This window comes from Heliangelus exortis, chromosome 17 (assembly GCF_036169615.1).
Source record: "Heliangelus exortis chromosome 17, bHelExo1.hap1, whole genome shotgun sequence".
Lineage (NCBI taxonomy): Eukaryota > Metazoa > Chordata > Aves > Apodiformes > Trochilidae > Heliangelus > Heliangelus exortis.
Genome location: NC_092438.1, coordinates 5,333,846 through 5,347,302, shown reverse-complemented (window position 1 = coordinate 5,347,302; position 13,457 = coordinate 5,333,846). Strand labels below are relative to the sequence as shown.

The following is a 13,457-nucleotide window of genomic DNA, read 5'->3' as shown; positions in this document are numbered from 1 at the left end:
TTTTTGCATGTTTCTTGAAAGTCCAAATGGTTCCTCCAACCTAACTTTCTCATTCTTTAAATTTAAATTAAGATTTGAACCACTGACAATTCTTCCATCATTGCAGGGAACTACCATGAGTGAGAGCAGAGGTGCATTATTACACTGGTGATTTTGGATGTGAACTGAAAAGGCAAGGAAAGGAAATTTTAAGCTCTCTGTATAAAAATAAGGTTAAGGAGCAGTATTTTTATTTATTTATTTACTAAATTATTTTATTTTTAATAGAGGTTATGAAGTTCTTTCAATTACTGTAACTATTTGGAAGAGAACAGTAAGTTTGCAAAATAACAGAATTCTTCAAAGGCAGAGAAAAATCCATTCAAGTGCTGACAGGTAAAGGACATTATGTAGCCAATCACTATCAACAACAAACATTCTATGAATTCACATATTAGCTGGAATAAATTGTCATATAAAGTCATATAAAACTAGCATAAAATTTTGACAGAATTCTCATGGAAGAAAACAAGCTTAATAAAACCTTTATCAAAAGCAAGAGTGTAGAAATACCAACAGCAATTTGTGAAATACTAAACAAGGCAAAGGGCAAAAAAAGCAGATGTGAAAAAATGAGTAATAAACAAGCACACTTGTTTAACAAGTTTAAGAAGAATGGTCTTTAATAATTTAAGCAGTCTGGTATTGAGGTGGAGGATTAAAAGAAGCAATAGAAAAACAAAAACCTATTTAGAATAGCAAGCAGCAAGACTGAACAAGTACAAAATCAATACAATAACTAAGTTACTCTTTCTGTCGTATTAAAGATCAAAATACATATTCACCACTTTTCTTTGATTCTCAAAGGACAGAAAGAGAACTTCCCTCAGGCAAGCAGCAGGTTCTGTAATAATTTTCAGTAAAGCTATGCTATGTCTGAAATCTATTTATATATGACTTGCCAGTGTAAGTTTCAAACAAATGGCAGTGGAGAGTATTGAGCAATAAAAAAAAAATCTTTCTCCATGAACTTTGACTTTTACCTCCCACCACCAAAACCAATATTTTAACAACATATAAAATAAGCAGGGTAATAGATTCTTATTCCACCAATGATTCCAAAACAGGAAGGTAAACAGTGTCCATAGTAAAAATAAACTGCACTTGCAGCAAACTTAGACAACATCCCAGTATTTACAATTCAAATTATAATTTCAACATGCTGAAACTGCAGTCTTAAAAATTTACTGACTTTACAAGAGAAAATGATGATCTGAATATTTTCATTGAAAGTACAGCCACCTGTTTCATTAAAAAGTCCTTCGTTCATGAAACAAAAATAATAGCCATAAAAAAAACTGCATGAGGTTTATCCAATTTGGGAAGTTATTGGATTACATTATATTTATTTGCACCAGCTCTGTAATGTGCCTTCAAGGAATAGCTAAGAAAAACAAGCACTGTGGTTAAATGATGATTCATGAGCAAGAAAGCTTATTTTTTTCCTAGCTGTAGCTGATACTGGACCAACAACCTGTCCCTTGATGGTCAGAAGTGATTAAAGTAGAACTGAAGAATTGACACTTAGTAATCTAAAAAACCCCCATATCACTAGTGACGGGGAAATGGCACCACTGCTGACCCAAAGGACTTGAGCATCCCTAATTCTTCCAGAAGATACATGAAAATACTGATTTGCATTTTTCACCCCGATTTCATTTAAATGATTTTCCTGTCACTAGCACTATTGCCTGTGTGAAATATCTTTAAAAAATACCATGCCCAAATACACTATTTGGAACATAAGAGCATCCAAGGCACATTTTCACCTATCTCATGGCTCATTCTTTTTTCAGTTTCAGGTATAGTCAGGCTAACCACCAAATACAGAAGTAAATAACAAACACTAAAAATGGAGAGGCAAATAATGAAAGGAGACATAAACAATTTTAAGAAGAAAACAAGGAAAGAGGAGTAAAGTCTTTATTTCTTTACGTTCCATCCCCTTCCTGTCCAGCCTTTCATTTTTGTGCTCTGTTGTCCACTGTTAACTGCATCATCACAACTCCTCAGTTCAATTTTATCAGTGGAGAAAGCACAGAGGAGCTCTCCAGTGCTGTTAAATGGTGTTCAGAAGCCAGAGGTAACTCTTACCAAATGAGCTGTCAGATCTCTTCTAATTCTAAGGAAGTCTCTTTTTCTTTGCTATTGTACAAGGGGATTTAAAATTATTTTTTGAATGTCAAAAATATAAGAAGACATTTATGATGGGCTAAATGAACTTAGATAAGTTTTCTGAGAAGCAGTTTTTGAGGAAGTAGTTTTCCCAACTAAAGACTTAGAGAGATTTTTTTCATATTGGAATCATTACTGTTGGTTTTCCCTTACTGTATCTGAAACCACATCAGAAATACATAGAAATGCAATTAAATGATCTGGAAGGGTTGGAGAATCATACCTAGAAAAGCAGATGGTGAAACTGTGCCATTGCTCCGTGACACCATGACACTAATGCCAGTCTCAACAAATGGCACTGAGAAGTCAACCACTTCAGAGCGTTCTTCATTGATAGTGAGAGAGCCCACGGCCATAACTGCACGGTGATAAACCACCTGAGCCACAGAGAGAAGACACCACCAATATTACTCAGTAGAGAACAGACAATTTCTTCAGAATAATTAAAACAAATCATGGCTAAGTTCTTACTTAAGAGCTCTTTTACCTAACAGAACTTACTTCACCAATCATTCCATTCCACACATTATTGACTTTTTTGCCATGTTTCCCGTTAGTCACCAAATACAGGTCATATGTGAACTTGACAGTTTTAGACAACTTCTTCAAGATATCGATGCAGAATCCTTTGCAGCACTTCTTTACATTAATTCCCTCATTAGTTGAGTTGCTGTCAACAGAGAAGAGAAACAAACGTTTCTACTGGGAAAAAGAGAACCACCACAACAGCAAGATTCAGCATAGTGTGAAGCAGCATTTTGTCATACTTGTGAGTGAGCATGTTTTTCTGAATCAATGAAGAAATAATCCACAGGATGCTCTTACTAACCAGAATGCAGTTGCTTTCCAGCCTACTGCACTTATCCATCAAGATATAGTGTCCTCTTAGTAATTTCTCTCTTAGGATTAGATGAAACATTTATTAGCTTTACTCTCATGACATAAGACTTCATGTCATTTAGTAATTAGAGAACTCCCCAAGATGTAAGCTGTATAAAGGCACAGCAGCTCACCATAATGAAAATGGATGCTGCATCTCTTTCTGCACTTTGAGAAGATTAATTTTCTCTATAGACAGCTTGCCACAGTTGTATTTTATGCTGGAGTAGTTTATCTTGTATCAATCTTCAGCATAAACATACATTTTCAATAGGAGACATTTTTTAATTGTTAAAGACTGATTAAGACAGGTGTATTTCAACAAAATCAGAAACAATTCAAAGAGGACTCATTAAAACAATTCAACATTAGAACACAGTCTTCTTAATTCAGTGAGACTTACATGTATACTACTAGACCCATTCAACTTTTTAATAAGGAAGATGTACAAACAAGAGCATACTCTGTGAGAAAGGAAAAGAGGAAATGAAATACCGAAGGAAAAGCAAATACTGGAAGGAAGAGGACAAGAAAAGAAAAGTATCAGATAACAATTTACAATGAAAAAAGCAAGGGAAAAAAATAATGAGAAAAGGGGGGAGTGTACATAGAATTTACAAAAAAAAAAAGGAACGCTTACTTAATTTTGATAAATTTACGACACGGTACGGTGTTTTTTTGACAACTTTCCATCAAAGGATCCACATCCTCAACAACAACAAAGGGAGCTTCCTCCAGGGTGACAATACTCAAGTGGTTATCGTCTGGGTCGCTGTCTGCGAAGGAGCTGTACCGTGGCCAGACAGAGTACTTGAGGCTCAGCGAGTTGTTCTCCCATTTCCCCACCTGAAAAGCCAAGATACACAGGCTGCTATCTGCTTGCTTGGTTTTTGACCAATGAGATCTGATATTAAATGTGCTGGGATAATGGTACAGGAAACTACATGGCAAAGACAGTTGCCTTGGGTTTGTGTTACCAAAATTACTTCAGAACTTTTTAGTAATTGCATGAAGTGAAAAAGTGCATTGAAGTAGAGGGAAAATAAGGTAACCTTATTGTAAAAGATAACAGCTTTATACAGACTGGATGACATCAGTTAACACTATCACCTGGCTGTAGCTGCACTGAAAGCTGACATGTATCATTTCCATTTGACTCACAACAGAAACCAGATACTCCATTTGTAATCAGATTTAATTTGGGGTAGTTAGCAGATATTAAAAAGAAAAAAACCCACAAACCACTAACAATATCAATATCAATATCAATAATAATAATAATAATAATAATAATAATAACCAAAACCCATCCCACCTGAAGGTCAAATCACATTTTAGCAAACCTGAGTTTAATTGTGCATTATTTAAGAGTTACTTAGAAAAACCATGCTTTATTCTGCTTAAGTTAATGCCATCTCATGGGGGAAAATAAAAAATCAAATCCCACTTTATATAAAAATTATTTACTTACTTTTGTAAATTATAGCTTCTAAATTAACCTACATTTTCCTTCCACTTCCCAAACACCAGAAAGAGCTGTGTGATTTAAATATTTGAAAATCCTAGCATTTTCTTTCTCAAATTGTGTTAAACTAGTTTGAATCCATAAGTCTAATCACATTTTATCCAAGCAGATATGACAGACAATATAAATGTGCTTTTGATCCACAGAATTTACGAACTACTATGGCTTAGCAATTCTGCAGTTACCTAAGCAAAATAAGTTCTAACATAATTATGAAGTTGCTAAAATAATTGTTTCATCAGGAAAATTTGGGAATTAGCAATATAATGAGAGACACAGATCCTCAAACAAAAAAAAAAAAAAAGTATGAAATTGTCACCTACCTTCAGTCTTTTAAAGAATTTAAAACAAATCACAAAAAAATCCCAGAGAATGTTATTTATATCCTTCCTTGTTTAGGGAAGCACATAAGCACGTGCTTGTGTTGCAGTTTTCTTTCCATCCTGTTTATAAGTCAGGAAGTTTTACTCAACTAGGAGGCAGAAATGCCAAATCTCTATGCACTTACATGTAGGAAATTCAAAAGCCTTTGCATGAAAAAAAATATACACAGAGAAACAAATCTATTTAACACTGTATGAGACAGTTAAATGCAAAAAACAGTTTAATAGTCAAGTGATGGCATATAATCACATTCAGAACAGGGCCTTGCTGGTTTACGTTAGCTTACACAGCACACTAAGCATGCCATGAAGTTGGCCATCTGGAACGGGGAGAATTCCAGCCAGCTCAGTATTTCAGCCAAGCAGCAAACTCGCCAAGTACTACCATGGATCCAGAAGTGGAAAATGTGCCCAAGTGTCTGCCTATCCCAAGGAGTAAGAAGAAAAGAAACGTGACTGAAGGTCAATTGTATTTGGATGTTCAGTGGCAGCACCTGCTTTTCTAAATCACCCCGTGCAGGATCCTGGGAGAAAGCTCTGCCTTATTGTGAGCATTTCCCTCTGCACGTGGACCCAGAGGAATCCAGGCTGCCCACGGCAGTGAGTTCACCTATCAAAAAATATAATCACTGTTTTGATGCTGTTAGAAGAGGAATCCTAATAGTCTCTCATACTTCAACTAGAGTAGCTGCCACTTTCTTGTTCTGAAGAGGGTACAACCAGTGATATTTTTAAATGGCTGAATTTGGGGAAGTGCTAATTTCTTTTGACAGTTGCATCTGTATGGAAGCAATATGTGTTGAGCAAACCTCTACAGTTAGGTCCAAAATTTTTCATCTGTTGCATTCCATGGATTTTTTTATTCCTTGCAGACTTATTTAAATAAAAAATAAGACCTTGCCTTGTATCTTAGAGCATCCCTACTTCTTTGTCCAAAGAGGTCTACTCCTGCAGTCCCAGGGCATCATGTTGACTTCATCTAGGCTTTATGTGGTGCACAAATTCCATGATCATTGCATCCCTAGTGCCACCAGTACAATGAGTAACCCACAGTATCAGAAACCACAATGAAACAAGTACAAGACAAAGATAACCATGTCAGGAAAAATGAAAGGCAGAAAAGTTCTGAAAAACCTCACTGGTGGGCTAAGAATGACAAACAAGGAAGGTTAGTAATTAGAAAGACTGTAAGTTACTCCTTTTGTTTGGGAAATGTTTCTGTTGATTTGCTTGTTGATGAATAAATGGTTAGCACAGATGTTGGATTTGCTTTGCTGCTGATGAATTAACTCAGGAATGAACAATTTCCAGTATATTTAGTATTTTGATTTTAAAATACCTATAACACCCAAGTTTACATGTTGTCCTTACATCATTCAGCTACAATTTTGAATTATTAAAACACTTTTTTCCCCCATTTATATTAGATGGAGATTAGAATTTAGTTGTATACAATTAAAGCACAGTCAACTGTGAGAGGATTTTAATATCTGTACTAGAAGACTTTTAGCTCATGCACAACTAATTATAGCACTTTTATTAAGAATATAAATGGTATCAATTATATACACAATGATTTGTATCTTGATGTATCATTTAGTTCTTTCAACATCCTTGTGCAACTAATAGTGTCCCTTTTTTACATGGTGAAGGGTTGAAATGAGAGAAAAGCTGTAGAACAAGCAAAAATAAAATATGAGCAGGTTCTTGACTAAATAAAGAGAATTTATGAAATTGCATACATAAGCAGATGTCCTGCAGGACCAGCATTTATCTCACTTATAGAAGTCAGATCTAGTATTAGATCCAATCAGTATCCAATCTGAACACCTTTAAAACCTTTAAATACTTAGGGAAAAAAAACGTCAGAATGGTTTTGGTTAAAAGGGACCTTAAAGATCATCTAGTTCCAACCCCTGTGCATGGGAAGGGACACCTTGCACTAGAGCAGGTTGCTCAAAGCCCCAGAACATTATAAAGAGGTCTGCTTAGGCAGTCTCAGAATTTGCGTGCAAAGCCAAATGTTAAGTCCTTATTCAACAGTGACTCTTCAAGTGGCTTACCTAGGATAACAAAGCAAAAGATCTGATATAAAAAGGGCACACAAGTCCTGGTTTCACCTGTGAAGGTCATTACAAATGCTGCAGAATATCAAAGTTCTTGAAATATGAAAAGTAGAATATGAAAAGTTCAGTTGCTGCTCTCAGTAGGAGACAACAGTGATATTTGAATAAAGCATTTTACAGTGAAATAGTTTACCAACCTGGACAGCTTCAAAATTCAATTGCCTACAGTGTTTTGCAGCACTCATTTTCAGGGCATGCTGCTTGGTGATCATTGTAACTACTGATGAAATGAACTGAATGTGGCATTCTCCAAGTCCAAACATCTAGATTTGAGGTAAAGAGTCTGTGTTTAAATTAGCATGCAGACCTGCTAATATTAGCATACCTGAGACAGGTATTCCTTATGCATCTTTTTCATGATAAATGGTTTGAACACCAAAACACATCCATTTGCAGGTCAAACTGCAAACCTCAGTAGGGAACAGTAGTGAAGAGTTTCTCTGTGTACTCTTAGCAAAGACCAGAAACCATTCATAGCCAGTCTATCAAAGAGGGTCACAAAAATAAAAATGGTAAATTCACGTGTAGGACAGAAACACACTGCCTCCGCTGGGAAAATATTATCACTACAGTAAAGAATTATCTTATTCTTTCATCTGCAGCCTAAATCATCCTATTTGTACTTAAAATTCAATCACTAGAGAAATTGAAAGTGAAAATGAGCTTATTCTCAGCAGGTACAAATTTATAACTATATACCTGTATTTCTAGAAAAAAAATGGAAGGGAAAAGTAAAACTGCATTAAAAAAAATTTTTGAAGTTATAAACAGAGTAGTGTGTAAAAGAAACATTCACTAAAAAAGAAAATTTGAGCTGACATATTCCACTATGGAACTGCCAAAAGAAGCATACAAATACCTTTTACTCTACTTTGTGGAAATGCCACAAAATATCTAGACATTTATGACAATTTTCTGTTATTTCTGGTTAGAGTGACCAGGTCTCAATCCCAGAGAAATACAGACGATGGCCCTCACTTGAAAAAAAGGCCAATAGAACAATTTTTCAGAAAGATCCTGCCTCAAATTACAACAAAACCCAAACAAATGAAAAAAAACAAAACAAAGCAAAACAAAAAAAAATAATCAAACTAAAAAACCCAGCTTATTTATAGGCAAAAGACTGGGACTTCCATGAGAAAAGACAGTTTCAATAAAGAATCAAAGCCTTGATTCTCTATTCTAGGTGCAAAACTTGGCATCCAGTACAGACTTGCAACAGTCCACATACCTTTGTATTGCTTTTTAACTTACACCTTCTTTCCTATTATGTTCATATGCTGTCTAGAATAGTCTCTTTGTTTTAATCTCCACAGGATACAGGAAGGAAAGTAGAAAGTAGCTGAGAGCACAGAAGAGCTTGTTTGATGTCAGACTGAATCAGTAGTGACAGAGTCCTCATCTCACCCACCGCTGTCTAAAGCACCTCACAAACCCACGGTGTTGCACACATGGTTTGACCACTTCATGAATGCCTCTTTATTTTTTAAAGATAACAGCCAAGGAAGGTGATAATGAAGTATTTGGTGTGTTTCTATGTAACAGCTAGATAAATGTAGCTAGCCTACCACAGACAGGCAACTTGCAAAGTTACCCACTGCTGTACCTCACAGAGTCACCTCTCTGGCTGCACCCTAAAGCAGTCTCCAAATAATACAAGGATGATTGACACAATCCCAACCACACACCCTCACAGAGAGCATTGAATCAAAGAAAAAGAGCAAGGGCAGATCCTAAGCAGAGAGAAAAAAGAGCCGAGTACATTCTCCCTTGGGTGCCAATGCTGGCACAAAAAGGATGTGTCTCACGCCAGCATTTCTCACAGAAAACAAACAAATAACTCGGTCCTAGCACCCTCTTTTCCCAGCAGATGGGAACTGTATGCAATGCACAATCATCCTTTTGTCAGAAAAAATCCTACATTACAATGTGGATACTAAATAGACTCCCAGAACTACCCAACCAAACCTTTTGAAAAGAAAAATTTTCAGAGATGTTCCTTCTACATTAAACACACACATATAATGCAAACATACTTTTTGAGCTGATTTTTGTGAAGAAAATAATGCTGAGCAAATGCAAAGCCTAATTTATCTTGCTTTATAGAAAAATTACTTAATACTTCTATTTCATCACACTTTTCCACTTACAAATAAGAGGTATTCTGGCAAGTTTTAAGTCAATAAAAGCATAAATTGTGTTTTTGAGGTTAGCAACTACAGGAAGCTACAGAAAAATCACAAGAGTAAAATTCTTCCTCCAGAAACAGCATCTGTTATATACCTTCTGCTGCAAACCCTTGTGTTGCTTCCTATTTCTGAAGATCCAAACTTCACAACCACATTCTAAATTTAAATGACAAAATACGATGCAAGCACTTTTCATGTCTTATTAATAGGGATTGTTTTACAGTCCTGGGTGGCTTGAAGACGTCCATTTAAAGACTTTGAAGTTTTCAGAATTTACTGCAAAATGTCATATGGGGTATGCAAATGTACTGTTCTTCCCTCAGGCTGTTCCTTATGCTGAGAGGATGGCACCAGTGCTGAGACCAGCAGGGCTCAAAGGAAAACACAGTACCCAGAGGGATTAGAAACAAACAGAGGGAGAAAGAAAAGCCACCACCTCCTGTAGCCTCATTTTTCAATATAGAATTATTAGTCACCAAATCCTCAGTGGCTGGTACAGTTTTGGTACTGGGAAATGTCCCAAATAACTCTAGGTAGCACAAGAGTTCAAACTCATGCCAGAGGAGCCATTTTATAAGGTGATTATGTCACTGGAAAGAAAGAGCCAAACAAACTGACAGCCCCTTTCTCCACTTCCCTGTGAGGGAAGACTTTTTGTCACCTCTGCCCTCAGTGAAGGTCTTGCAGCTCCCCAGAAGTGTCCAGATAGTCATACCTTTCCCTTCAGAAAGGGAGAGCTGCCCTGCAAATCTTCCTATACTTGTTGTATAGGAAGTTGTAAAAAACAGGAGTGAAGCACATTTCATCACTTCTTTCCATGGCTGCTTTGCAGCAGCAGAGGGAAGGGAACCATCCTCATGGGGAATACAGGATTTAAGAAATGCTGCATAACAACAGGTGCAATTCAAACAATTCCATACATTAAAGGTCAAAGGAAAGGACTTTAAGCTAAGTAAAAGCTCACTGATAAAGAAACACTGCAATTTTTACTTGACAGCAAGTGTCAGAATAGACATATTTACAGGAAGACTAAATACACTAAGCAAGAAGGATGGTACAAAGGAAAAATAATCTAAGAAATGTTGAAGAGCATGCTCTTTCTGCTGTGGGCAAAAATAGTGCATCTTGTTGGGCCACAGACCTACTGAGAAAAGATGTGCCAGCAAATGGATTATTTGATCATGCAATTTCATCTGTGAAATACATGCATTTCCTCCAAGTTTTTAGGGAATGTCTATCGTGAGGCATCAGGATCCTTCAGCTGGTACAAACACTGCTCTGAAATCAATTGGGATTTCCCAAGAAACCTGATGCTCCCGGTGACTTTTTATTATCCTGACAAAAAGCTGTCAGAAATCTGAGTGTTAGGCTTTTCAGTCCTTGTCCAGAGAAGTGTCAGTTGTACCATTATATATAAAAGCTGTCTTTTCATGGCTACATGATGGTGCATGTTAGTAGCCAGATGGGGCTCTCTGTGAAGACATTGGCTCATTTATTCCAGGCAGAAATTATCCACCTTCTGCCCACTCGCTCATTCCTACTTAGAAACAAATGTATACAGCCTCACATAGAGCTTGTAAATCTGGCATATGTTAGTTAATCAGAGCAAAATGAAGTTCTACAATAAATTCTGCATCAATAGAAAGTTAAAGATACTTGGTTATATTCAGAATAAACCTGAGTGTAAAAAATTGTGCAGTGTTGTACCTGTTACTCTTGCATTTAAAAACTCATTGACTATAGAAAAGTAGTACTTTTATAACTCACAAATTTTCCAGAATACAGACCACCCTGGTAATCTTATTTGTACTTACCTGGAAGCACAAGTAAAAATTGTTTTCACTCTAGAACTCATCTTTATACATGAAAAACTTCACATGCTAAATGCTACCTTTATTTAAATACTACCATCAACTTTAAATGCTTCCCCTTCCTTATCTAACACGTATGTGAGAAGTTATTTAAACCACCCAATTTTGTCTCTGTTAATTATACTCTAGTGTGTTATTTTAAATTTGGACTAATTCCTGGTATATCCAAGTTAAAAAAAAAAAAGGAAAAAATGGGGCAGTTAACAGGGCAAGTGAGACACCAGGTGACATCCCTTTGAGATAAGCTTAACGGGGGGAGTTGCAGTTGGTACTACTGGACCTCTGAGGGTTTATCAGCACTAGCAGTCTTCTTGCAGTACTTTGGTGATATCTGGGCAACCCTGTAAACTCCAGCAAGTTTATCAAGTTTAACTGAAACAAGAAAATTAAGCTTGTCTTAAAAATCTCTTGCCAGAGAACAGCAGCCCCTTTTCCTGTCAAGATAAGCAGCAAAAATATGATGCTGCTGTCAGCAGCATATGATGTTGATGTCAGAAGTGTGAGTAGCTGCTTTAGCATCTGTCACAATATCTTGCTGAATGCATGCTGAACATGCCCAAAAGTAATTTTCAGTCTTCAAACTACTATCATCCAACCAGCTTTTTTCAGAATCTGATATGGGACAAATGCCTCAGTCAATCCCTTTTATATGTGAAGTTATCACTTCAAAGTTTTGATACTGAATCATTTGTAAAGGAAAAGAAACTTCTTTTCCTAGGGGTAAGATATATGGCTCTTGAGCTATGGCTGAACATATTTTCTATAGCCTCAAGCCAATTATTACCAGTTTTGAGACCTAGGAAAAACTGTGCTTGACTAAAAGCATATTATTATGCTAAAACAAAAGAAAATTGAATTTTAATATTAAAATTTGTATTTTTAGGTGAATATTGGTAAAAAAATCTTCACATAAAACACAAGTAGTCTTTTTTACGTAAGTTATCTGCAATTTCTATGCACATTACTTCCATTAAAAGGATTAACAGGCTGTTGCATTGTCAGTCTTAAACATGAGTAAATAATTTAATTAAGTTCTAGGACCTGATGTTTTCCAAATAGGGCTGAGGATATTTAATAAGACTTAAATAAAACAATTCTCTGACACTCATTGCAATACTGTAACTGCAGGTAAAAGCATGTCCCTGCCTGGAAATGTTACATCTCAGATGAGGAACTTTGAAAGGAGAAATTACACGGAGAAAGAAATCGGCTGCGAGATGTGGGTGAGAAATGCATCTTGGAAAGAATGTCAACATGATGCTAGAGAGATGTTCAAACAAACCAGGGGGTGGCAAAGGGCCTTCTCATGTCTTCTAGGTACTGCCCTATACTTTCTAAAGCGTGCAGTGATGCTCTGCTGATGTAAATGTGGGGTGCCCCAAGATAGCCAAGAGCTGTGTCCAGCTTGCCAGGATAATTGATTAGTCAGTTTATTTGTCTTCATCCACAGAGGCAAGGATCAGCTTGTGGTCAGAAGAATAATTCTGGTAGTGACAGCCTGTTCTTGGCTGCCTTTCACTTATCCCCTCTGACATAATTAAACCTGGCCCTCGTCCCACAGCCCTGCCACAGAGAGGCAGACAGGAAAGCAGCAGCTAGGGGCAGGCTGCCTCCACCCACGTAACACTCCTGGCCCCCTACCAAAAGGCCTTTAAAGCAAAGGGGCAGCTAAGAGCAGATTCATGATATTTTTCTGGGCAGGAGCCTCTATTCATTGACTTTTTTCCCTCCAAGAAGCCCCTCAAACGTGGCAATGAGCAGGAAGGGATTTACCAGAGGGAAAACTGTACACAGAAAACTTAAGCATCACCACAGCAGCAGGTGGAGCCTGTCCTGAGGCTGTGCAACATACAATTAGACACAGCAAAACCTCCACCAGATCTTTCACCTTCTAATAGGGGATAAGGATAAAACAGACTCAAGTTATTTCTTGGAAATTATCTAATTTATATATCCAGTATTTCTTTGCTGTTGTTAGCTGTTGTTTTCAAAAACATCAAACCAATCTCAGTCCTCTGAATGATCTCTTCAGAGAAGTTCCAAGGTGCAAAATGTATGAAACCATTATACCACAGGCATTGCTGGCTGCCTCTCTAACCATTTTCTCCCTTCAGTGCCTCACACTACTATTCCCAAGTAGTAAGATACTTTTCCAGAACATTATAGACTATATGCAGACTGTTGAAGAATTTCAATATAGGGTAAGAAATTTTTATAAAGGTTACTGAGCAAAAGATTTCTCCAAAGATTCAGACTGACACATTTGGAAA

General features: G+C 36.8%; 1 protein-coding gene across 2 annotated transcripts in view; it reads right to left on the bottom strand.

Moving 5' to 3' along the window:
• Positions 1–13,457, bottom strand: part of GRIN2A (glutamate ionotropic receptor NMDA type subunit 2A) — a 139,999-nt gene that overhangs the window by 41,516 nt on the left and 85,026 nt on the right. For both annotated transcript variants that reach the window (XM_071760607.1, XM_071760608.1), the window contains exons 6-8: positions 3,734–3,939; positions 2,716–2,884; positions 2,438–2,591 (exon numbers count right to left, since the gene is read on the bottom strand). In XM_071760607.1, the coding sequence (XP_071616708.1) occupies positions 2,438–2,591; positions 2,716–2,884; positions 3,734–3,939 (529 nt within the window). The remainder of the gene's footprint in view (positions 1–2,437; positions 2,592–2,715; positions 2,885–3,733; positions 3,940–13,457) is intronic.